We start from the raw sequence: 27,144 nt of genomic DNA on the forward strand, positions 1-27,144 counted from the left end.
GTTTTAATAAGATACCCGAATATACCCTCCAATAGAAGATACTTTCTCAAATACCAAGGGATATCTTAAAATATCTTTATTAATTAAATAATTATTCCTCAAGTGAGATGAGATGAGATGATCACTCCTTTTTAAGTGAGCATCCCTCCTTATGGATCAAATAATTCTCTTCTGGAACTTTTTCCAATCTTTTTAATCCAAGTATCGATAGCATTAAATGAGAAGGGAAAACATAGGTTAATAGGTGTAGTCTTGTCATTTTGTATTAGACTATATTTATTATATTGAAGAAGAAATTGCATTTAATGCAACGTAGTTTGTACGTAGTTGTGGCTTGCACTCTGCTGCTATGTTACTATTAATTCTTGAGGGTGGAAGGGGAATATCCCATTAGTATTAAATGTCGTCATGTCATTTTATTATGGCATGCAACTTCAATGTTGCCATCTAAGCTGACCTTAAGAAGGGTCCAGGCTACCAATGAGTAATTTTAGCGTATCCTAGGAATAAGGGTTTTGTTTTTGTGGCTTCCATTCATTGTTTAGCTTCTCTAACTAAATCAAATCATAGAACTACGTTTGGTTAATAATTCTTTAGGTTTTCATTTGACTTGCCGTTTGCCCAACTTAATTCTCATGGAGCTACCTAGAAATTATGGTTTCCTATATATCAAAGGGAGTTTTTACCCAACTAGCAGTCCTACATATTTATTTCAAATATCCAGTATATTTTAATATTTAAATATGAGATAAGATGTACTTGAAAACCATCGACCTAATTAGTAATTTTTTAAATATTGGTCGCTGAGTGGATCATCGACTTATATAAAAATTTAAAATTTTCTAAAAGATTAATAAATATAAGAGAGAAATTTCTTATAGTTGGAAGTCCATGAACTAAAAAGCAATTTTTAGTTTTTAATTTTAAAGTTTATTAATTTTTTAAAGATTTTAAATTTTTATTTAAATTGTTAACTAGCTTAGCAAAATAAATTAGACCTGCAAAAAAATAAATTCAAGCTATTTAGCTGCTAGAATATGAGAAAGAATAGTCACTTTTAAAAATTTATCTATTTGTGACATTTAATTACAGAAAATAAATAAAAAATATAACTCCTTTACCTAATAAAAATAGCTCTACTATTTTTTTTTTGACTTTATTATTAAGAGGAGAGAGAGTCTCTTCACTCAAGTTTAATCATGGGTTGATCTCCATTTTCTAACAACTAAACATATATTAACACTAACTCACCAATTATTAATAAGTTTAAGCTGATAGAAAACAATGTTTTATTCCTTTATAAACCCTCACATAGCTCGAGACGTAATTAAGCTGCCAGTAATTTAAGTCACTCAACAAGGAACTACATCAAATAAAATATAATGCATCACAGAGGTCTCACCAAATAATATCGTATGCATCCCGCAGAGGCCGTGAAACCAAACTTAGTACTAAGACTTACAATGATCAACTAAAAGCACTACAGCGTGGAAATATATTATTTACAAGACAAAATATACAACTCAACAGATATATATATTTGCACTCGATTAAGAAATATATATAAATATCAAGACATTTTTTGTTTATGAAGAATTAGACTCAGTGGAGATCAGGACGTACCCTGAATGGGAATAAGCATCAGATTCCAAATGCAGCCTTAGTGCTCCCGGAAGTCAAAAATTGTATGTCAACTATTGCTTCATTTCACTTTTATTCAGACAAAGAACCAGCTTGAGGTAAAATATAAAGACCAACGCCATGCTCGAATAATTATACAGCATCATACTTTGTGTACGATAACCTACATGCTTCTTCTCATCAGACATTTGTTTTTTTCCCACGTCGAACATGTTTGCCGAAGAGGTTAGTAGCCTGGCAGACAAATGATCTTGCATTGCCTCAAAGATGATGCTGCAATTTAACCATGTAAATTACAAATTTATCTTGGAGGATGATGAAAAAAATAATGTAGTAAGATTCATCTATCAATTAGACAATGCAGATCTACTTCATCAAACTCGTAGCTGATTGACTTTCAATTTAGAACATCATGTGGCAGCATCCTCTGCAGAATTTACTTCATTTTGTAAGACTTGTCGACAACCAGGATGGTTCCTCATCCTTCCATCCAATTTCAGTGTATGTCTCCACTCTACTGAACCTGGAGTTGACATCAACTATAACAGTCTTAGGTTCATGCTTGTTCAACTTCATTATCTTTCCATTTTGCTGAAACTGATGTAAGCATCAAGCTTAACTGTTATTCATACCATTGCACTATTTACTATATTACCACCGACTTAGGGACTTCCAAGGAACTGATAATCTCGCTACTTGAAATTCATTTACGAAATAACAGATAACCAGCCAGCGAAGAGTTAGTTTAGTTTGTTAGAGCTGAAAAGATAAGTGGAGGTGATGCCTTAAACAAGGGATCCCTATGCAACTTTGAGAAAAAATTATACAATGGTCTTAGGCCCACAATGATAGATCCTGAACAGTTGTATTCAGTGAAGAGTTACAAAGGAATTTTATGACAGGAGATTATCACCGAACACTGGAACTTAGAAGACAATATTGGGATTGGCAAGGTGTAGCCATGCAGGAGCTGGTATGGATATTGTGAATCAGTTAATGTTCCACCAGGATAAAGAAAGCAATGGAGTGACATATCACCATTTGAGATGGAATAGTCTAATGCAGCATAAGCTTGAGCTGCCAGACCTAGGACAATTGCTTGTTAATGTGTCAAAGAATCACGTAAGATGAGAAGAATGCTACACTTAATTCTTAAAAACATAAGCTTATGACAAAAATGACAATTATTGCAGGTACAAGATTTATAACAGAAAGCTGGATAATGTTTGAGTAGTGATTGTGCTAGCAAAAGAGTACTTACACTCATTCTCCGCCCTTTTGAATGAAGTTCATAAGCTCAACTTTTGCAGCTTCCATGATAGTAGAAAAATCAATCCCCACATAACGCCCCCTGTCAAACAGTCTTAAGCAGCTTAGTTACTTTGGCTGGAAGGAAAGCCAGATTCTTTTTAACAGTATACTACTGAATTTTCTTGTAAGAGATCCCGAAAGAAGTGAGGGTGAGGAGATATAGAGACAGAGAGAGAGTGCTTCAAGAGTTCAAGCAATATGAAACTTTATCAAGTGCCAACCATATGGATTCAGCTAATGAATAAACCATGACCTGAAATTCCATCTGAAACTGAGACGTTTTGCCGAAACGTTTCACGTTTCTGTCCTATCCAATCCAAAACCCCAGAAGTTGACATTCAACTGAAACAACCCTATAACATTTTCTTTGAAGTATGTTTTGGATTCAAAGCTGGATTTGATTTAAATCCAATTTGTACCTAACTCAATATCAATTTCATTGCTTAAATGCTATTAGATCTTACGTGATGCATTGAAAAATAAGATAAAGAAGACTATTTATCAAAAGAATTCTGAAACCGATATAATCAAATTAGAACCATGACCGACTGAAACTGACTGAAATGTTTCATTTTTTAACAGGTGAAACCAAAACCAAATCTTCAAACCATGCATTCAACTGGAATAACCCTATAACATTTTTTAAGGTATGTTTTGTGATGCTAACATGAATGTGAAAATTATAATGTAGTAGCCAATAGTCGCAATAGGACAGAAATATAACATATAACATACCAGAAATGACTTCTACACCAAGTTGCAGAGGGAAAAGCTGGGCTAGAGATGCCATACATAATCCGTGCGACAGCTCTTGGAGTGAACTTTAAAGATGAATTACTCTGCAGAAACACCTAGTGCAAAAAAAAAAAAAAGGGGCACTCCTTATAGTTAAAATATATCAAGTATAGTTTAACAATACAAGAGGTAATGATGAGTTACCTTTATATCTGCATGCAAGAATGGGCTGAAAATTTGAAAGATAATGATGTAAGTGTCAAGTGATCCATATAAACTTAACAATGCAGAAACTCAGAAATATTATTCTAGTCACATCTGATATTCTTAAGGAGACATCACATTAAACAGAAATTATAACCTGCTTCTTTCAATTTTAGTTGGGAAATCATCATCCAAGCTCTCATGCTTCTTGCAAAAGTAGTCCATTATCTTTCTCTGGATGCAGGGCGTGTGCAATGAACCAGAGCACCCACCAATTCTTTTGCAGTCTTTCGCAGCAAAGCTTGCAAGATTGAACATTGCAGCTAATTTTTGAACCTACTCATTTAAGAACTCATATATTTGAGTATACAAACTGGATTGTAATTCAAGTACTCCTTCGAATAAGAAAGACAATCAATACCTCTTCTTTGAACCTCTCTAGAGGTTCTAAGTACAAAATACTAGTTAGTAGCTTGTAGATGAAATTTGAATAGAAAAGATATTAGGCAAAGAAAGTATCTTCAAACAGGCTCTGATTCATTTAGAGCATTCAAAGATGAACTTATAGGAAATTGTGAATCACCTTGGATGTTTCAACTCCAGACAACCACTTTGTAAGATGAACCGAAAGAGCACAAAAGTCATCTGGCTTCTTCATAATCACGAAACAGTAGGCTGGATCTTTCACTTCATATGTTATTTCTCCTAAAGACTGAGTTTGCAAAGAAAGATTTTTAAAAATAAATTAGTAGTAAGTATTTTCAGTGATATCAATAAATCCAACCAAGAAAAAAAATCTAATATACATGATCGCTTGGGACTGGTAAAGTCCAATACACATGATTAATATTTAGAGATCCAACAAGATGAATATTAGATATCAAGATATCAGCACATTCAAATCAATTTTCTTTTCAAACCATTAAAAATTTAATGACAGATGTATAGAATAGTTTGATAAACTTCATAACAAAATCTTGTGACTAAATTTTTCTTCCATTATTTCCTCACCAAAACATATAGCTAGACACTTTTTTTTTCCTTCTCTCGTCTCCCTCTAAGAAAACTGGATGCGCTTGACCTCTAACATTGTAGTACTCAACTTAAGATGACAAAGGGGAGATCAAGTAAAATTTCCCAAAGAACCAAAAAATTAATTCCTCAAAAACAAAATCGAAATTTAGTAGAACAGTCCTGAAGTGAGAGAATTACCCTAGATCAGAAAGAAAGGACTGAGAACACATGACATAAGACTCAAGCTGAAGTCCAACCTAAAATCATTAAGAAGAAACTAATCTAAAACAGGTAACATGAAAGCAAACTTTTACTAACAGGAGTTATGTGACCAATTACTTGATTATATACTCCAGCAAAATAATTTCCCCATCATATAGAACAGCTAGCTTTTCAATCTGTCACGTAGGATTCGCTTTATCCAATACTTGTGTACTACAGCTAGTGATCCATCAGATTTTCAACATAAAGTAGAAGATCTCAGTATCTCACCATACAGAGCTCTATCAAAGTAACTGAAGAATTGGCTTCCAGGTTATTGTTTCCCATTTAAAGGAATTCCCCATTTTGACAAGAAAATCACAGTACCACTACCATCATAATACACAACATGAAGATTCATCTTAACAAGAAACTTCTAGACAACTATTTGAGTCCAGTGGGCCTTTGAATTCTTTAAATTTTTTTATCTTATTCAAAGAGAAGGAACTATGCAAAAAAGCTATATTTTTCTCTAACTCAAACTAGACATGTACCTGCTTGCAGCACCAATGTAAATGCCTTAATTAAAAAAAAAAATATTAGAAGATCAACATATTGGACAACCATTCTGTCCATGAATATGTATATCATCAATTGAAAAGATTAACTGAAGACTCGTTTTAGAGTCTCTAGATGAATGATTCGAGATAATTTCTAGATATGCTTAAAAAGTCCAAGAGCATCCAAACAGATCTTCAGAAATATACCAAACTTATTTAATTAGGTTAATATCTGGGCAAACCTTTAGGTTGTACAGCTGATTTAACACTTCAATAGTTGTTATTCTCAGGTGATTTGCAACTGTTGGTATATCAAACATGTAATGCCCTTCCTTTGTGTCTGGCCTGCAACTGCCGTACAGCATCGCAGAAATTAGAAATTCACAAAAAAGAAGTACATCTTATACAGAAAAGTGCCACCTAGAAAGTAGATAGATATAAGACATACTTCTTCAGAATCACAGCAACTAATATATCCTTCTCAGAAAGCAATGCAGGCGTGGTCTGCAAACAGTGGATTCAATGAAATCAACAACAAGAAAACAGTTCGTATAAATAATGTCATGGTTATTTAATCTGTAACAAAAGGAGGTTAGCCTCTTGTAATGATTATCTCCATGGACTTAATCAATCCTAATACTCCATGTAGAATGATCAAATAGAATAAATTAGTAACAGCCAATTGAATTAGAATCTAAATAATTTCACTGAAGTGGGCATCTTCATAAATGGCCAACAGCAGGTCATATTCGTAGTTCACAAAAGTAATGTTCACTTTGAATTTAATGAGACTTCAGTCAGGCATGATGGAAATTATAGGGCTGGAAACTGCATGCAGAATAAGTTCAGCAAAATCAATATGCCATATACTATAAAAGAGTCATGTAGCTAGATAAAACACACTATATCCCTGTTTCTGAGGTGCACTTAAGGTTGAATAAATATAAAAAACGAAATTTCTAACTGGAAGAAGAAAAAAGTGCACAAGAACAAACATAAAGGCGAGATATGAAAAATAAGGACCGCATGTATCATGTGCAAAAAGCGTGCGGCCAACGTTGAGAACAGGCAGAAAAATCTGAATTGGTGACGAATTATATACAAAGAAATAACATTAAGCAGCATAATCAAAATGAAAATGATTCTGACCATCTGGCATTGTACACCATTGTTATATGGAACAAGTTACCAGTGCTCCAAGAAGAAAAAGTAAATATGTTTTCCTGTAACTTCTGACTAATGTCAACAGGGAAGAGCATACTTATCATTGGAGTTCATAGTCTCCATGTTTTCAATGTTGTTAGTACGATACAAGAAAGATACAGAATGTGCCAACTGCCAAGTGAGCCTAACTAGCCTATAATCCAATTCTCTTATGTCACTGTTGCATCTAGGAGTCTAAATTCATATGCTACTGACGTCTCTAGAAGAGCACAAAATCTAGAAACAATTTATTGACCCTCATACCATAATATTATGCACAATGTTAAGTCTTGTGCAGTGCTGACAAATTCTTAGGCTGTCTTGATATTCAAATGAAAACATGATTATGGTATCAAGTGAAAGCATTCCAGTTATGCATACTCAACTGAATACCCCTAAATTATTTTGTTCCTGATCTGCATGTCTATTTGGGTTTCTTTCATGATATCTCGTCCATGAATATGGCCTCACAACTGACAGATTGCATGACAGGAAAGCAAACAGCAAAGCAAAACAAGTTTGTCAGAGACATGATGTGAAAACTGTGGGTAGCCAGCACTAATATAGCAGACTATTGAGATCTTTGGCCAAAAGGAGATGCTAGGAAGTGAATGGCTAACCAAAGTTCAGGTGTTGGTGGCACTACACGTCTCATGCAGGATATTTAGTGCCAGAGGTTCCCTGGACACAAAGGAAAATGGTGCTATGGTACTCCCTCTGTTAATCATTCTTCACTGACGCCATGTGTGCCTGTTGCTTTGAAATTTATACATGTTTAAGTTATTGACTATTGAGTTGCAGTAGAGTCTAGCCTGGACCAAACCCAAAACTAACAACTTAAGTCCATCTATCTCTAAGGTTATTGGTTTACAGAATGTAATATGCTGCAGAATATTGAAAGCTCAGGCAAAGCATGCCCTTAGCTTCATCTAGGTTAGTTATCGTGGCAAGCACACCTATTGCTCTCTCATATATGCTGCAAAATCAGCATCATGATGGCCAGGGTTCCTATCATGTTGGCAGAAGGCTATGCAAGATAATTCTCAGGAGGCACAGAGAGATGTAGGCAATTTTGTTATTTCTCCGGAGTTATCTCTTGTTGAAAGATTGGTGCAATTTTGTTAATAAATCTGGTGATGATCACAACACTCCTGCAAAGTTCCGAAATATGGTGCATATGGTCTAAGTTAAACATAGAGTAAAGACATGAAGCAAGTTGCGTCCAACAATTTCTAAGATGAGACATTCAAATTCAAGTGTAACCACCTTGGTGAAATTACCACAATAGCCAGTAGCAGTGAAGGACTAAAAGAAATGATATTCATATTTCATGCATAATATGTAGATTGCATCTATCAATAAAGCACCAGTGTTTAAATAAAGAGGCAAATCCACAAGTTTTCTGAGAACCTTGTGAAAATATAATGTACATGTGACACTGAGCTGCGGAAGTAAGCGTAGATATTGCTGATCACCTATTTCCAGCAGTGTCAGGACTGTTAAGAGTACCTTCAATCAGCAAAGAATCTTCATAAGATTAAAAGAAGAAATTAAATCTGGTGCCTCTAAGAAGAAACAAAGAATCACAAGAACATCCTCGAACTGTCAAATCATCAAAAGAATAGAAACTCACGTTTAATACTTCAAGAACACTAGAACAAAAAGGCCCAAATATAGCAAACACAATATTCTCATAAGTACAAAGAGAACAAACTCCATGAATAATAGGAAAGAACTATTAGACTTGATTTCATTCAGATTACATGCAATTTATGTCAGTAAACATGGTAAAATCAAGAACTAATGAAATTACAATATAGTTGACAAAGGTAGGAAGTTGGACTAGAAGGAAGTGAACAGGAAATGAACAGGCTAAAGAGATGGACTCAATTAGAAGGAATATGAAAAACAAGATATGAATTTCTTAATTCAATGTTCATCTATGAGTAAAAAACTTTAGTCAAATTATGGTTGCCAAATATCATGCACGCTCAGCTGAGTTTTTCTAAAACCAGTCTGCAGTACAGCTGAGTTTTAACCTCCTGAAGTTTACAACACTAATATTACTGCCGCAACAGTGGCATAGAACTTAGTGTGACATCAAAGGGCAATGGCATCCTAAAGCATATAAAGCATAGACTACAACATAAATGGATAAAGCAAATATGGGATATCTTTAAAAATGAGGTTATGATATGCTAGATACATAGATGAATATTTAGGTTTCTGTTTCTTCTAATGAACACTTCGCATTTGCATAGGCATGTGGTTCATTTTCTGATAACTAATTATTGCTTCTAAATAATCAAGTGTCTCCAACTCTCCATCTTAGCAGGAAGGAGAGAAAAAAAAACTCCTAAAAAAACCATCCATCAGATATAGAAATTCTCAATAATTTAGATCAAGGAGGAAAATAGCAAATATTATTGGAAACATGTGTGGAAATTTTCAAATTCAAAGGAATGAAAGGTACGATTTGTGATTTATCATAGACGCACATACTTATCAATCTTTGTAGAAATTAGAAAGTCATGTTATAGAAAGGACTAGCTTTCTTTCTTATTCAAATATTCACTCAATTAGCAACTTCGTCCGAAGCAAGGTTCCGAAAGTCGGTATTGGGATCGGGATCAGCCGTCTGAAAAAACGATAAGTATTGGCCGTATCGGCCCTGTATCGGATCAGACTATTTTAATTAAATAAAATTCTAAATATTACTTAAAAATGTTAAGAAATTTCTAAAAATTTAGAAAATATTATAAGAAAATAAGAAATAATAATTACTCACATATAAAGACTAAAAAGTAAAAATATCTCTTCCTCCCTTTCTTCTTTTCTATCTCTCTAACTGTTAGTCTGAAGTATCTATTCTCTCTCACTCTCTTTCTTTTTATCTTTCCCTCTCTCTCTCCCTCACCCTCTTTTTTTTTATCTTTCCCTCTCTCTCTCCCTCATTCTCTCTTCCTCTCTCCCTCTCTCTCTCTAGCTACTGGCTGCTGCTGTCAGCAGCAACTGACAGCTGCCTGCTGCAAGGCCGAAACCAGCCAACCTGGTTTCAGTATGGATTGGGATCGACCGAAACTAGAAACTACGGTCCAAAGCACCTGACATTCTCAATGGAAGGGAAAAAGCTAATCATCCCCATTCTGCTAGCTTTTCCAGATTTCCCTACCATTTTCCATCGCCAACTTTCTCCTCAATTGTTGCTTGAAAAAAGTTTCTTTTACTGGACTCTCATTTGTAGATAAGAGCTGAGTGGAAGGAAAGGATTCATATAGCCAACCCAAATAATTAGTGTGATTCTTCTTTGTAACAATAACTTTTACATGCCTGGTGGAGTTTCCCTCAACCATTGCTTTCTTCCCTGGAACCTCTCTTCTCAACAAGTCAAAGACAAACGTGAAAGGACAACAAGAGAGAAAACAAAGAACAATAAATTCGAGTACGTTTTAAGGTTCATGATAGCAATTCTCAAACACAGAGTCCAATCTATCAGATGGCGACAACTAACAGCTTGATAGCTGGGCGTGCGCACATTGGACAGAAATAGATATTTTACTCTGTTCAGGAGCCCTAACAGAAGGGCGTCCAGCTCCATGATGCTCCTGAATCCTGCCTACAGACAATCTGAGAAGGGAGTTTCTATGACTAGAACTTATGGCCTCTTGGAAAAGTTGTATACTTGTATCATTCTAACCAGTACCCATTCATCCCTACCTCCTGGTATCATCAAATTTCTCGAACCGATAACTTATTCCCACATCTAAATCCTACCAAACAGGTCTGGTTTAATCATAGCTGAGCTGGTAATTCTAATCCCAGGTTGCAGCCCCTAAGACCCTTCTTTCCCTTCTGGCTGGCACAGTTCTCTGTTCCAGTCTGCTCCAAAATATTCAATTGAGGACTCACAAAATTGTTCTAAAATAGATGAACACAGTCATCCAACATTGGGGACTGGGACTCACAAGATTTGACTCAAAGCATTCAGTTATGAACCTAAATGGATCAACCCTTATTCAAATGATTAAAGTACATGTATCAAATATCATTGCAAGCTTGTAGCTATATGCATATAGAAACAAAAAAGAAAGATGTATCTAATGTCTCTGACTAAAAATAACCTTATTTTAGTATACAAAGCTTGAAATGCTTTCTAAGAGCCTTCATAATTCAAATGTACAAGATTCACATAATAAAGTAAAAGAAAATGTAACAAAAGAGCAAAGAAATTAAAGAAGAAAAAAAGGGGAATAACAAAACTAACATGAAGAAGAACATATAAAGCCAAAAAAGAACCTCTTCTTTTAAATCAAACTTCCGAGCTGCAGATTCTTTAATCAAGGAGCAAACTTCCCCAGTTAAATGGACATCATTGGAGAAAACTTGGCAAAGAAATTTGCTTATGACATGTTCATCAACACCATCACTGAAAAATTATTACTCCAATAAGTTATAGATCTTATAACTTATAAGTTTTAACATAAAAGAAATATGTGAAATAGCAAAGCAATTACCTGTATAAGAGGCTGCGAATCTTGTAATAAGTTTTTGTATCGAGGAGGAGGTGGCAATAAGATATCCTACCATCCCTTCCAGCACGTCCAGTTTCCTAGAAGGTCCATTGCTTATATGCTTGAGAAACTTAGATATTTGAGAAAGGAACAAAAAAAAAATTGGAGTCTTGCAAGTCTTATCAGATCTGTAAAACTCTAATTGCCACCTGAACATACTCTTCCAAGCTTTCCGGCAAGCTATAATGAATTACCTTTACAAGTTAAAAGTCATATGTCAGTAGCAAGAAAATAATAATATAATATCACATCATTCTGTGCTCGGTTCTTGAATAACTACTATAAATTACAGAAAACATAGAGCACCTTGAATAATTCTTCTTGTTAGAAAGAGAAACAGGTTTCAAGTCTGAAAATACTATAATATGGAGTTATCTTACCCCTTCAACATCACCCTTATCAAGACCCATGCCAAATGCCACAGTCGCTACAACCTGCCATCACGACAGTAAGTTAATTCACAAATTGTTCGCTCATGAATGGCTACAAGTGTTTCAGCAAACCAGAATAACATAATAACTAATTCAAAGGCATTATAAGTATATAACATTCAAAATAATCATTTATTACCACTCTTATTTTGTTCGAGCAGAAAAGCTCCTGTATAGCACTCCTACTTTTTGAAGGAATGCCACTATGGTAACCCTGAAGAGCAATAAGCAACTGAGAAATTTTGAAAGAAAGTAAATCAAGTACTTTTATATTCTATCAAGTGGAAAAGCAGTTCTGACCTTGGCAGGAATATTATTATCACATAGATATTTGCTGACCATATCAGTTTCAGCCTGCCAAGAAAAAAGATACAAACTTATGCCTTCCCGAGAAGGTCAGTGCTGAGCATGAATCACTAGTGATACATGAATACAGGATATACAACAATCACAAACAGGAAATTTTATAAGATTTGTTAAAATGTAAAATATAAAATCTATTGTTCTCGTTTAGAGTAATTAGTGAGTTATCATGATACCGAAGGAGGAGGTACTGAATTCAAAACTCCCACACTAGGCCTACCTTGTCAACTAAATAAAAAACCTTTACCCATCTAAGTCAATTTAACTTCTTAAACTTATCAAATATGTCTCAAGCCCAGGAGAGATAGAATGTAAAAAGATTTTTTAAAAAAATTATTGTTCTCTAACAATTTAAGCTTTTAGAATAATTGATGAGTTCGCAAGAACTATTCATATTGAGTATACCTTCTCGTGAACACATATCGGTCACTACATGTCAAAGCAGTTTACTAACCCCATGACATTTTCTAGTGTCTGGTTTTACCCTTTTCCTTTATTAAGTACATCATTTTGCTACTGAAGACAGTAATATAAATTACTGCTTTAGATATCACATATTTGGATAACTGCATCAAAGTGTAGGTCTGGTCTAGACGCTAGAGTGAAAATACTGAATTAAGCATACTTCCACATTCGATAACTAATCAAAACATTTTAAGCAATGTAGAATTCTGTCATAACTTAAATTATAGATGATAAATCATTTTACAAAATTCATTTATCTATTTCGCCAATTATGTATGAATATGGTCGCAAACAATTAGACATTTAGAGGGAAGTCAAGCAACTAGAAATAAGAGTGGGATCACAAGTTCATCCTGCAACGGAGTCACTTAGTCACTACACTATGTACTAAGTATTAACCACCTTTTCGGCATTAATTCCAATAGAAGCATCAAAGTCTTTCAAACAAAAGCTCAGTCATTAGATGCACAAATTAATGCAATTATCTTCAAACAAAATTAAAGAAGACTAACCTGAAACTTACAATAAACAATAATGCTTCGCATACTAACAAAAGGAGAAGACTTCAACAGCAACAATAAATCCTTCAATCTGCAATGTTCAGGTAAGCTGTCATGAAACGTGACCCAAAGACAGGCACTACTGCCAGTTAGTGGGCAAAGCCAGGTTGGGATTGAGTTCTGTTTTGTGACAAAGTCACAAAACTAACAGCAGTAAATTACTTGCCTATTATTGCTCAAGCTTATAGAGAGTTGTAGGTTTTCCCTTATTTGGCATGTCCGGATAAGATTAGTTGGTGGTATTTCTAAAGCATTCATGATGTCTTGCAGTGTTTGAGCTGTTGCAGTCGCAGTCATTGCAAGGACACATTGAATATTCAACCTTCTTCGAAGTAATGATGCTCTCAGCCTCAAATATGAAGGTCTGAAGTTATGTGACCTATGAATGAGCTCAAATTATGCACTAGCTTATTCAATACAAACTGAATTCAAATAAAAACAAGGAACATGCAACTGACAATATGAACATAGCAAAGAATGTTATGTAAACTAAGAAGCAAAATAAATGGGCCTTGTGATGATTAAGTCCAGGAATGCGTGCAAGTCACTCACCATTCAGAAATGCAATGAGCTTCATCAATCACCACAAGTGAAATAGACAGGGCATCATCAAATACTGATAGAAAATCTGCATTTAGAAATCTCTCTGGGGAAACAAAAAGCACCTAATCCATAAGAGGTAAGTCATTAAATGCTTCAGGGCTAGCTATCCATCAACTTCACTTGCCTGACATGCAGGCCATAACATGAGCAAAGATTGAAGAACATATATGTATCAATGTATTATAAGTGCATTTATCAAGCCAGCTGGCTTATGGTGATAGATGAACATACGAGTTAAGACAGTATATTTCCATAATCCATACAATTTTGGGTGATTATAACAAAAAGCACCACATGTTAGCTAATCCAGAAAATTGGGGCATACGGCTCTGTTGTTGCTTTTTGCTATATGTTCTCTCTTATTTACAGAAGGTAAAACTTGTCTGAAGTGTCACCAAGTAAAGAGCATCCGCCAGTGCCCTTGAAACTTACCTATGAGAATGCTGTGAACATATTGATCTATGCTGAATTCATAATTAGGATAGGAAAGGTTGCAATAAACAAAACTAAACAAAGAGCAGAGAGATAAACTCTAACTGAATCTTCTGTGGTCATAATAGCTAAGCAAGAACAATGAGTTGGGGTTTCATAAGCAGTAGTACAGGACAGCAAGTATAATTTAAACTAGACCATCTTTTACAAGATGCTAGGAGTCAAATCAGAATATCTGTCCAAAAAATAACCAACTACAGGTACAACTGCTTGTTCGGCATCACAGCAACAAGTAGCATATGATTCCGAAAGGTAATGTTATTAGATTTCTGTAAATTGGTTGTATTCTCCATTACTCACAGAGAAGATAAATCTTCTCTCAAGAACTTGTGGTTTGGTTATAACTTAAAAAAGTGAATCACTAGGTGCTTTAAGAACATAACAAATTTTCTGTCAACAAATTCTCCTAGATATTTTCCTTACATAGTACCACTTTATATAACCTCAAACAGAGGAATACGAAGATAATCGCACCTTGATTTCTCCTGCATGAAGCCTATGCAAGGTTTCGCAGGACTCTTCACTTGTCTGAAATAAGAACATGAGATTAAAGGGTGTAACATCACAATTGCTATCAAGCTTTTGAATTCTCATGAGAGAGGAAGAGGACTTAATTAGTTACCTGATTGCTAGAAAGAAGACCACCTGGTATAATTGGAGGTAGTTTCTTTAGTTGATCGACCATCAAGGCCAATAAAGGACTCACAACCAATGTCACCCCAGGTAGGATCAGAGCAGGCAGCTGATGAAACCTCAATAGTCATAAACTAAACTTCTCAAAAGAAAGAAATCTATTCCCCTATCAGATTTTGTGTAAGACAGAAAGAGTATCAAAGATCACATTTTTATGCTCCATTAGTTATTTTAGCAGCACCTATCCATAGTCACACACCACAGCAGAGACCGTAGACAATGTCATGCATTCAGTTAAGCTCGATATCAACAATATGCCAAATATATAACTAACAGATTTAAATGGTACCCCCATCAAGGACTAAATCAAGTTAAAACTACCTGATAGCACAACGACTTTCCAGCACCAGTGGGCAGCACCAGCATCATCGACTCCCCACCGATCACTCTCTTAATTGCATCCATCTGTCCCTCACGAAACGAATCATACCCATGAGTCAGCTTCAGCAGATTCGTCAGATTCTGCTCTGATGGGTCCTTCTGAGATGCCACGACAGCCTCCTCCACCAACTTACTGCTGCAATTCACCTTCTTGTTCTGCTCCCACTGTGCCTCCAAAATCAAATCATCTTCCTCATTACCGCAAGTCCCTGTCTCTGCTCTAGACCTCTGTGCCACCGATCTGCGCCTCCAAGCTCGCGAAGACATGGAACTCTTCCTCTTCCCATTCTTATAGCCATATCTCCGCCCATACCCATTAATATTTAACCGAACAAAATTACCCTCGTTGCGGCACTTTGCCCGCTTAATTTGCTTCAATTCGGGCACGTCTAAACCAACGGAATTAGGGTGTATCTTTTTTAGCCTGGCATGAACTCCGACGGCCTCACCCACCTTATCCGTAGTATCTGTTGGAATAACTCCACCCTCCACATAATTATCTTTGCAGGGTCCTGCATCCTTGCAATTCTCGAACTCTGAAGGATCAAAGGAGGGCCTCCGAGATTTGACGAGGCGGGAGAAAGAGGAGGTAGAGGTGGACGTGGACGTGGAGGTGCCGTTGGGATCGGAGGGGCGGGAGATTTTGATGGAGAAGGCGTGGGGATTAGGCAGAGAGGAAGAGGGTAAGGACGATGGATCGAGGGAGGAAAGGTTAGGACTTGATTTGGGTTTGAGTTTGGGTTTGGGTTTGGGTTTGCGTTTGGGTTTGGGAAGGGAGGAAACCCTAACCCTAGATTTGAGAGGAGGAGGAGGAGGAGGTGGCGGTGGTCGTGGTGGTGGAGTAGGAGGAGGGGGGTTGGGTTGTCGCGGAGGAGTGGAGGAGATGTGGGAGGCGTCGGAGTCTGAATCGGAATCCATTGGAGAGGGGGAACGTAAAATTGGGGAGGGTGAGAGAGAGTTTTGAGAGCAGTTTCTAAGAAGCTGTATATTTCCCGCCATTGGAGCTGAATGCTATTGGAAGACGACTTTTTTAATTCGCGCTGTTTTCTATTTGGAATTTTTACATGATTGCCACTGAAAAAGTTTAAACTATTAGGTCCAGATCGGCTCGACTCAGGCTAAGTCGACTCGATATCGAGTTCAATTCAAATATAATATTATTAATATTTTATATTTTTTTATATATATATAACACCTTACATTTTAATGATATTGTGGTTTACATCCTATATTTTTATTATTTATAAATCGAGCCATATAATTTAGTAAATATATGTATAAAATATCATAATCACAGTTAGGGATAGCAAAATAAACGCCGACGGTGACACGCGTAGGGGGAAGGGCTAGGCCTGCCCTCCTCCCCTCACCTTGGCCTAACAAAGGCACCCATTTGTCAAACCAAGACCCGCTAAGGGAGGAGATTTGAGAGTGGACACGTACGTTTTTAGGTATGGTACAACATCGTTGGTCAACAGCATGCTTTTAACGGACCGGTGATCTACGAGTTCCACTCTCCCCCCTCCTATTGATCTTTTCTTTTTTCTTTTTTAGCTATAATTATTATTTTGAATTTCAGATTTAAGCTTGCAGTGCAAACACAAATATCCAAACACTGATATCCAAATCTTTCTTCTGTTACATGAATCAAATGTGTCATTTCATTCAAAAAAAGCCATCTCTTTCTCAACAATGTCTTTGTCGTTTGATCCAATAGTGTTCCATTAGATAGGAACAGATTTGATAAATACTAATAACTCTCAGATAGAGTATTAGAATGAAAAGATCCATTAGATAATGAACTATTGATCCTAAGCCATCTCTGGCAATGAATCAACAATTTGAAGTGTTTTTCTTGTGTATTCTTGATGAACCAGCGTGTATATATAGTTGTAGGAGGAGGGATTACATGAGATGTTCAAATACTGATCTCTTAATCTCTCTGGGGAAGCTGACATGAGAACACTGAAGGAAAAAATCTGAATGATCTCACTGGGAAAGCTTCATCGTAGACATTTTTCTCTCTATGAACTGCTGCTTTTCTCATCTTCCATTCTTAAATGGAATATGCATATTATCATTTGATATGTTTCAATCATCATATCACCCACAAACTAAACTCCCAGGCTTTAAAATTTTGTTCCAGAATTTGTGTTTTACCTTTTTCTGAATTTTTCTCATAAATGTCAACCTTTTGGAGCTAACCATGGAGTATTTCTCATAGAAGCTAATGAACTCGCATCATCATTATCCTGTCTTCCTTGAAAATGTACTCAGAGCATATGCAAGACAGGCAAATTCAGCGAGATGATAGAGTGTTATGAAGGGGACAACAATGCCAATGATCACAACATGGGTCATTTTGATTTCTAATTTTTCTTGCAGGCCAAGAATTAGTTTCTTGTAGGGAAGGGTTTTGACTTTTGTGTACCTATCTGTAACTTTGGGTGCTTCATAGTATCCTTGGCTTAGTTACTTTTTCATAAAGGAGTAGTGCATTCACTTTTCTTTCTTCTGTCATTTTCTTCTATCAAGTGGATCAATGAGAATTAGTAATGTAAATCAACTTTTAGTGCGCCTAGTTTTGTTTCCATTGGTTGAGTGGTACAGACAACCTGATTGCTATCTAGAGAGCACTTGATCCCTCATCACAGATGAGGTATTGACTCCCATATTAATAGATAATGCTGTGGGCCATGCCGGTGACGTATTGGCACAAGACATGAGGGGTGCCACCCAGTATCCTTCCTAATAACTTTGCTGCTCTCTGTTATCGAGCTACTCGTCGCCGATCGCCGTTCACTATCCGCTGTCACTTTGTTGGTGCCCTAGCTTGAGAGAAGGGAGATCGACGAAGCGACGATGGCGAGTGGCGGTCAGCGATCGGCGAGCAGCAAGCGATGGCGATGACGACCGCAAATGTGAAGATGAGTATTCGTTACCTTTTTCTCTCCTTCTCTTACTGCATATGCCGTGCCGTGCTTCGTTGCTTAAAATGATCAGTTTGAAAATTTATTTATTTCATTATCTTTAAACATCCTAGTAAATTTGCAGTGCTGATTTGCTTGTAGAACTATGTCTTCCGATATCCAAAGCAGCATCTGAAGAGCAACTTGGATCATGGATCAATTTCTCTGTGATTATTGACAATTTTCCTCAGTCTTCTGATAAATTGGTGATATACCATCAGCATCTGAAGCAATGCCTGATCTTTGTCAGATCCAAGTGCTTTAGTCTGAATCATATAATAGGCCATCATAATGTTGCTCAGACTTTAAGTATGATCAATTTTTTAAGCTTGGTTCGAGGGAGGTTGATTAGTATTGCTTTGAAAATGGACTTGAATTTACTTATCAAGCGGCTCCTCATAAATCTGAGTTCAACTCAAACTCGAAATAGGCTTAGAAATAAAAATTAATTAATTTAAGTTTGATCTTTTGACTTAAGCTCGAAACTAATACTATTTGAGGTTGACTCAATTACACCTTAATTTTTTTTTTAATCATTCATGAGCCCGAAGGTTAGATATGGGCCGGACAAAAGGCCAACTCTCTCTAAATATAGAGGTACTTTAAGCCCCATCGAGTTTTTAGCTGTCTAGTCTACGCTTCAAGCCATATGCGTTGCCGAACAATTGCTTCGAATCAAATGCTGTCGAGACCTGCTCCAAATCGTTGCGTTGCCAAGTTGTTATTTTAAGCTAACCATACTGCTGAACCATTAATCGAATCGAGCCATGCCACCAAATCACCAACCACCAACTACCAAATAATTTCTTTATAATATTTTTTGGGGTCAGAGTTGAACTCATGAGAACAATATATCTACCAACTCTACAACAGTTGTCGGTTATTACACATCAATTATTACTCAGATGTAACTTTTTGCGGGCCAAGTTATATCGTACACGTCATCGGATGCTAAACAAACCCCAGCCGTCCGATTCTACTATGACATCCATCGGAAAGAGATCCAAATCGGTATCGGATCATCAGTCCGATCCAATAAAACGAACGGCCACGATCGACCTATCACTTAACTAAAGCAGATCGTCGCGGTCTATAAATAGCGGAGTGGCGACTACTGGCTTCTTTCCTTTTTGGCTCCTCAGAGGTCTCGTGCTCGTGATTCGAATGGCGCGAAGATAAAGAGAAGCGAATCATTTTGATTTTAATTTGATCTTTAGTCTGGAGGCGGATCTTCTCCGGTCCTAGATAAGGTCTCGATGGGATTCTCTGGTGTCCTTGTTTTTGAACTTTCTTGAGCTAATCTTGTGGAACTGTGTGTTTCTTTTGATGCCTCGAAGAGTTCTTTACGATCTGCAGAGAGGATTCGTTTCTTTCTACTTACATATTTTAGGGTGTTTGCGTTTAGATTGTGAATTTGGGATTTGATCGGGTTGAGGGGGATGATTACGGTTGGAGATTTTGGTTCTTTGATGGGAGGAAGGGTCAGGGGAGTCTTGCGAAAGATTTGGAGGCTTTGAACTCATCTTTCTTTCTATCTTTCTTTCTTTCTTTCTTTCTTTCTTTCCGCATGGATTAAACGTCACAATTTCCGCAAATTTTGTAAATATTATCTTCGATTTTATTGAACCATTGCGCGAAAATGCCTAGGCAGAACAGCGTCTTGGCACATTAACTTAGAATTGTGAAATTTAAACGGAGGATATATAAGAAAAAAGGGACCTTTAGAGAAGATCCTTATGGAAATTTGAGTTTTGAGAACTTAAAAGGCAAGCTCGTTCTGCGATTATATTGTGATTGGAGTGTATGTTGGCTTGGTTGATGAGCGCAGTTCCTTCAGAGTAGACCAAAGAAAGCAGCTGATAGAGAAGTTCGGAGGACATCACGAGATGGAGACAACGGGTGGGAAGGACAGGATTGATAGGTCGGGGAGTGTCGACTCCCATTTCAATATCCCTAAGAAAGTTATTGATATATCCAAGATGTCTTCTTCAGATAGGAAAACATTGGCAATGAGGCTGAGGTCAGATCTTGTACGGACTCGGTCGGTTCTGAATATAATCCTATTAAGGCATCCAAATACTGCCAGTCGTGCTGCTTCATCGTCGCCAACCAGTGCCTCTCCGAAGAAACAGGGTGCTCCAGGGCCAAGTGGTTCCCGGGTAAAGGGTGGAGATACGATCAGGTTTGAGTCTTACAATGCCAAGGCACCTCCCGTTCCTGTCAGTAACCCAGAAGCACTGTGGATGAAGCAATGTGAGACACTACTTGAGCGTTTGATGTCACACAAGCATGCTTGGATATTTAATGAACCTGTTGATGCGGTGAAGCTCAAAATTCCAGATTACTATGATGTCATTAAGCATCCCATGGATCTTGGAACAATCAAGAGTAATATTGATTCTGGGGCTTATAAGAATCCTTGGGACTTTGCTGCGGATGTCAGGCTTACTTTTGCCAATGCCATGAGATACAACCCACCTCATAATAATGTTCATGGTATGGCAGATACCATGAGAAAGCTCTTTGAAACCAGATGGAAGCCCATTCAAAAGAAGCTATGTGCTGCTGTTCCACATTTTAAAAGAGAAACCGAGGCTGCTGAATCTCCTGTGGACCATAACATTGTTGTGACAGAGAAGGTGAACCAAAAGATGACAAATGAGGAGAAACAAAATTTGAACAGCCGTTTGATGTCCTTGTCAGGGGATTTACCGCGTGATGTTGTTAATTTACTCTGGCAGTGCAGTGAAATTGAGAATCGGGAAGATCAACGAAAAGAGATTGACATTTTCCGTCTCAGAGATGATACCTTATTTGAGTTACAGAAGCTTTTGGACAAGAACTTGTTAGAAAAGCAGAAGAGTCAACAGGTCAAGGCTGAATAATTTGAAATTGGAGCATGCTTATATCTCTTGAGTTTAGGAATTTGATATCTGCACTTCCTGGTGCTTCTCTGATTTTCTTCTTTCTGCAGGTCATGAATGTATCTGGCCTTAGAAATCCATCAACCTATCCCTCCAGAAGTCTGCGAAGTTCATATGCTTGTCTTAATGATAGATTTGGACATATTAAAATGGGAAAGTTTATATCTTGTTTTCAACTGATCCATATACAGGCAATGAACCATCTGAGGAGAATGTCGATATTTGTGGCAACAGTCCTCTCATTCCAACAGATCCGTATACAGGCAATGAACCTTCTGAGGAGAATGTTGATATTTGTGGCAACAGTCCTCTCATTCCAAACTCTCCTGTTTTCATAGAAAAAGATGTAAAACACGGAAATGGCAACAATAGCAGCTCAAGCTATTCCAGTAGTGATTCGGACTCTTCTTCTCGTGGTTTGTACCATCTTATCTTTCTGATCTCCTTCATTTTTCTTCTTATTACATAATTTGTTGTCTTATACAGGACTAGCATGATCCGTTTGTTGTTTATTTCATGTCTGATCTTCATCTGAAACTTCATCTTGCTATTGATCTTATTACATAATTTATCTGAAACAGGACTAGCATGATCCATTTGCATGTGTGCAAGTGAATGCTTATTATTATTTTTATCGTTATGTGTGGCTTTATGTTGTAAGTTTGCTTGCTTTGGTCTCTTCTCCCTGTTTTCTCTTTATCCAAATTTTGATTGTTTGCCCTCGCTTCTGTTAGTATGAAGAAGTATATCTACTGCTGCCTGGAGTCACAATTGGAATCCAACAAAATACTCCTTGATGCATTTAAAAAAACTGCAATATTTGCACACTCCTACCTTATTAGAACATAACATTTCTGATATTACCCACCTGATATTCTGTCTCAGTTGTTAAAAATTGACTCAAATTCAATTTCAGCAAATTTTTAGCATGTATAACCATTTCTGTGCCGCGCGTTTGAACGGTCCCTAGGGGCATTCGAACGGCGGAACGGGGGCTCCAGACAGAGAGCAGTCTGTGATGTAGGCGTTCGAATGGCCCAGCCGCGTTCGAACGCGAGCCAACCTGAGAGCAGACTTTTCTGCAGGCGTTCGAACAGCCCAGCTGCGTTCGAACGCGAGCCAACCCGAGAGTAGCTGTTTCTGCTGGCGTTCGAATGACCCTCTCCTGCGTTCGAATGCTCATTTGGTTTTGCTGTATTGAGGGCGTTTGAACGCGACGTGGAAAATCTCCAAATCTAAACCTGACTATAAATACTAAAGAGGGTTTTTAGGGCTTGGTAGTTGGAAGAACATTTATGAGGGTTGAGCCACCATTGTATTGAGAGTGATTTGAGTTGTTAAACTTTTTGTAAGTGAGGGATTTGCATAGTAAAGAAGATTGTTCCGCCCGTGGACGTAGGCACATTGCCGAACCATATAAATCTTGTCTCTCTCTCCCTCTATTGTCTCCTTTGTTTCTATTGTTGGTGATTGCTTGTATTAGGATACTTAATCCGTTATTAGAACTTGCTTAAGGCTATTCTATCACTATTAACATCTCTTTGGAGTTTTCCCCAAGCATTGTATTGGTTTCCTTTCTCTATTCCCATTTGGAGTATTTGGAGTGAAGGTCTTGCTTCCGCTTCCTTCACCCATTTGGGCATTTGGCACAACATCAGTTTACTAAGAGTACTAGTTTTTTTTCTTAAGGATGATGGCTTTATTGTAAATTTTGTTACTTGGAAGATGATGAGTTTTGAATGTTAATATTCATGTAGATTCAGACTCTGGAAGTTCTTCTGGAAGCGAATCACATGAGAGTGTCGCTGACCCTGTGAAAACTTCAAAGGTATGTATTGTTTATTTACGAGTTTGAAATTATATAGACACCAGATTCTTTCTTTTGCCTTCTAATTTTCCTGTTTATTTTATTCGGTTAATGGAACACCTTCTCTATGTTGGTCTATTGCTCGTTCATCTATAACTTTGTAAATCTACTTCCAAATATTTCTTTGAATTCTTGGTTACAAATATTTGATGGTTCCTCTTTTCAGGAAAACATAGTAACCCAGCTAGCTTTGAACCAGGAGAAGAGTGACGTTATTACAGTAGCTGCGAATAGTGAGTTAGAAGCCGTTTTAAGTACTTGCTATCAGTTTTTGTTATCTTACTTGTTATTATAAGGATGTTTCTAGACGTCTAGATATCTATTTGTATTTCCTCTGGGGCGTAACTTGCTTTAGGATTATGCAGTACCTCTTCGCAAATTGGACTCTCCAGAACAGGATACCCATTCTAAACCTGCACCTCTTGGCAAGTTGGATTCTCCAGAACAGGATACCCATTCTAAACCTGCACCTCTTGGCAAGTTGGATTCTCCAGAACAGGATACCCATTCTAAACCTGCACCTGTTGGGACTGATGTGCATGCGGCGGGTGAGCTTGAATTTCTGAAAAGAATTCTTTGAGACGTCAAGGTCGTGGAACTTTTAATTTGCACGGACCATTGTTATGTGTGGCTTTATGTTGTAACTTTGTAATGCTTCTTGCTTTGGTCTCTTCTCCCTGTTTTCTCTTTATCTAATTATTGATTGTTTGCCCTCGCGTCCTTTAGTATGAAGCAGTATATGTACTGCTGCTGGAGTCACTATTGCAATCCAACAAAATACTCCTTGATGCATTTTTAAAATACTGCAATATTTGCACACTACTACCTTATTAGGACATTACCTTTCTCATCTTACCCACCTGATATTCTGTCTCAGTTAACTAGAGTACTGCTTTTTTTTTTTTTCTCAAGGATAAGTGTTTTATTGTAAATTTTGTTATTTGGTAGACGATGAGTTTTGAATGTTAATACTCATGCAGATTCAGACTCTGGAAGTTCTTCCGGAAGCGAATCACATGAGAGAGTTGCTAGCCCTATGAAAACTTCAAAGGTATGTACTGTAACCACCCTTTATAAGATTTTCGTTTATTTATGAGTTGGAAATTATATATACACAGGATTCTCTCTTTTGTCTTCTAGTTTTCCTGTTTATTTTATTCAGTTAATGGAACACCTTCTCTATGTTGGTTTATTGCTCGTTCATCTATAACTGTGTAAATCTACTTCCCAATATTTCTTTGAATTCTTGGTTACAAATATTTGATGGTTCCTCTTTTCAGGAAAACATAATAACTGAGCTAGCTTTGAACCAGGAGAAGAGGGATGTTATTACAGTAGCTGCGAATAGTGAGTTAGAAGTCATTTTAAGTACTTGGTATCAGTATTTTGTTATCTTACCTGTTATTATAAGGATGTTTTCATAGATGTCTAGATATCTGTTTGCATTTCCTTTGGCTGTAACTTGCTTTCTGGATATGCAGTACCTCTTGGCAAGTTGGATTCTCCAGAACAGGATACCCATTCTAAACCTGCACCTGTTGGGACTAATGTGCATGCAGAGGGTAAGCTTGAATGTCTGAAAAGAATTCTTTGAGACGTCGAGATCTTGGAACTTCTAATTTGCATGGGCCATCTCATCATTTCCATATGAACATTTTAGGGGAGAATGCTAATTCTGAGAGGCAGGTCTCCCAAGAGCAGCTCGTCCGAGCAGCATTACTGAAGAGCCGTTATGCCGATACAATTCTTAAAGCTCATGAAAAGACCATTAATATGGTTGGTCATATATATATATATATATATATATATTTCCAGTTTAAACCTTTCGAGCAGTCTCTCTCCATTCTTCAGTTTATTCTGCTGGTTAATCTGACTGTCGCAGTCATTGTTGATTACAGGGTGCAAGAGGGGACCCTGAAAAGCTGCAATATGAGCGGGAAGAACTTGAAAGGCAGCAGGAAGGTCAGGACACAATGCCTACCATGTTAATGTTATTTCTTGGTGTTATTAAGATTGTCTCTGTTTACATGTAAAAAAGAAATAGAGAAAGCACGGCTAATAGCTGAAGCTAAGGCTGCCGAGGAAGCTGAAGCTAAACGGCAGCTACAACTCCAGAGGAAGGCAGCGCGTGAGGCCTTGGAGAGGGCAAGTAGAAGACATTATTTTCCTTGTTAGGGATGTATAGATGTTTCTCATTGTGATGTTCGATAATTGGCCGCCAACGCAGATAGAGAAAACTGTGGAGTTCAATGATTCTCTTATTGACTATCTAGAATTTCTTAGAACGAGCTGTGTTGAGGATCACACAGCGAGTTTTAAGATCGACGGAGAAAAACCTTTGGAGCAACTTGGACTCTTCCTGAAAAAAGATAATGAAGAAGAAGAAGAAGAAGGTGAGCCAAATCACTTCTCCTGTAAATGATGCAGAGGAAGGAGAGATTGACTGAGTTTTTCTATTTGACGTTCGTCAATGCTCTTTTTCATTAATCAAAAATTCAATTTCTTAGACAACTGAGGTAAATGCAAGCCTGATGGTGTGTTGATCTGCCATCATCGGTCTTTTCTCAACGAACACCTCCTTGGCCAGCCGCCGGTTCATCACCAACTATCTGGAAGCTACTTGAATGACAACGGATGATAATGATAGAGGAACTCCAGCTACTTGTAATGCCAAAAATGGTACAAAACTTCAAGCATTTTTCTTGGTAAGCATCACAGGACCTACTCCATTGCTTTGTGAATCATGGCTACAAATGTAGCAGCTTTCAGATACCTGTTGATTAATTCAAGAATGTCGCTCTGATGCAGGAGGACGGCATGCATGGGAACTGATCCGGTTAATACACTAGTGGAGCTTTCTACATACTAACGAGGTGAAATCTTATTTTTTTTGCTGGTGGTTAATAGGTTCTTCTTTTTCTTCTTGTTTCTTGTATACGTAAACAATTTCCCTATGAATAATGATGTCAGAATCAATAGTCTATTAAATGCTTCGGAAGATATTGAATGCTTATGAGTGAGGACGTAAATCAGGGAAGGAATGATTGCATTCTGATGTGCTTTTGTGGTTGACTTTTTTCTTTTTTTTTTGTGGAGAAAAATTATCTTTTCTAGATGTTAAGGCCTATTGATTGGTGGATAAGCAAAATAATGTTAAGTGAATAAGGTGAAGTCTTATTTTTGTGCAGATAGAAAAATGATCATCTTGGTTGCTTTTGTGAAGGTTTTCTTTGGTACTCAATCTCTTATTGCACACTTTTGATCTGATAAAAGGAAAGTATTATTTGTTTTCCTTTTTATGGGATCTTTTGGTGATATATTAGATAATATCATGACCTTTTAATTGCTATTCACTATATAGAAGATGTGTTTAATTCTTGAAAGAAAAGAATAGATATATCCCTTATCAAATGAATCAAATGGCCGTAGCATTAGGTTTGACAAGAAACCCCTATATCACTGAGTTAAATTTTGCTCTTAATATCTCGATAACACTGAGTTAAATTTACCTAAACAATAGCTGAGGAAATTAAAAATGATTTCATTGCATTAAATATTAAAATATATCTCATTTTATATTAAAATTTAGTTCCCTTTTATTTTAATCATGATATTTAAAAACTTTCTCAAGGGTGTTAGGATCTATGGTTATGCCTAAATATTTATTTGTATCACTTTGTCCCATTGTCATCTAAACTAATATGAAAAACTAGACTGTCTTAGATAGAGCCATCAAATTATCCTAATACCTCTGTGATATTAATTATCTCATTATTTGAGCAATTATAAATTTTTAAATGATTTTTAAAGGTGATTGTGATATTTTATTCTGTAATTTTTGAATGATAGCGAGATGATAATTAAGATTTGAGACTTATAATATTAATTATGTAAGAGAAGATTAAAAAGAGAGAAAATATATTTTATAGTAATTTAAAGAGAAAGAGAAATCAATA

At 36.8% G+C, this 27,144-nt stretch overlaps 1 protein-coding gene and 1 pseudogene across 3 annotated transcripts; one reads left to right on the forward strand and one right to left on the reverse strand.

Moving 5' to 3' along the window:
- Positions 1-1,402: 1,402 nt before the first annotated feature.
- LOC140761780 (ATP-dependent DNA helicase Q-like 5) lies at positions 1,403-16,389 on the reverse strand. 3 transcript variants are annotated; one of them, XR_012104618.1, is made up of 22 exons: positions 15,369-16,388; positions 14,977-15,096; positions 14,829-14,882; positions 13,812-13,924; positions 13,426-13,638; positions 13,212-13,290; positions 12,172-12,225; positions 12,011-12,085; positions 11,821-11,874; positions 11,590-11,634; positions 11,384-11,478; positions 11,166-11,295; positions 8,280-8,378; positions 6,115-6,170; positions 5,909-6,017; positions 4,475-4,603; positions 4,049-4,227; positions 3,892-3,916; positions 3,688-3,803; positions 2,903-2,992; positions 2,012-2,164; positions 1,403-1,914 (listed from the first exon to the last, which is right to left on the reverse strand). XR_012104618.1 is itself a non-coding variant. In XM_073099270.1 (21 exons), the coding sequence occupies exons 1-20, from the start codon at positions 16,344-16,346 to the stop codon at positions 2,905-2,907; spliced, it is 2,811 nt and encodes a 936-aa protein (XP_072955371.1). In that variant the 5' UTR covers positions 16,347-16,389; the 3' UTR covers positions 1,403-1,914; positions 2,903-2,904. The 3 variants fall into 3 exon arrangements, 2 of the variants coding, with proteins under 2 accessions (XP_072955371.1, XP_072955361.1); XM_073099270.1 differs by lacking the exon at positions 2,012-2,164 and having other exon boundaries at positions 15,369-16,389; XM_073099260.1 differs by having other exon boundaries at positions 1,403-2,164.
- A 2,718-nt stretch (positions 16,390-19,107) lies between these two features.
- LOC140763465 (uncharacterized) lies at positions 19,108-26,217 on the forward strand (annotated as a pseudogene).
- The last annotated feature ends 927 nt before the right edge of the window (positions 26,218-27,144 follow it).

This window comes from Typha angustifolia, chromosome 1 (assembly GCF_048772165.1).
Source record: "Typha angustifolia cultivar Huaian chromosome 1, ASM4877216v1, whole genome shotgun sequence".
Classification (NCBI taxonomy): Eukaryota; Viridiplantae; Streptophyta; class Magnoliopsida; order Poales; family Typhaceae; genus Typha; species Typha angustifolia.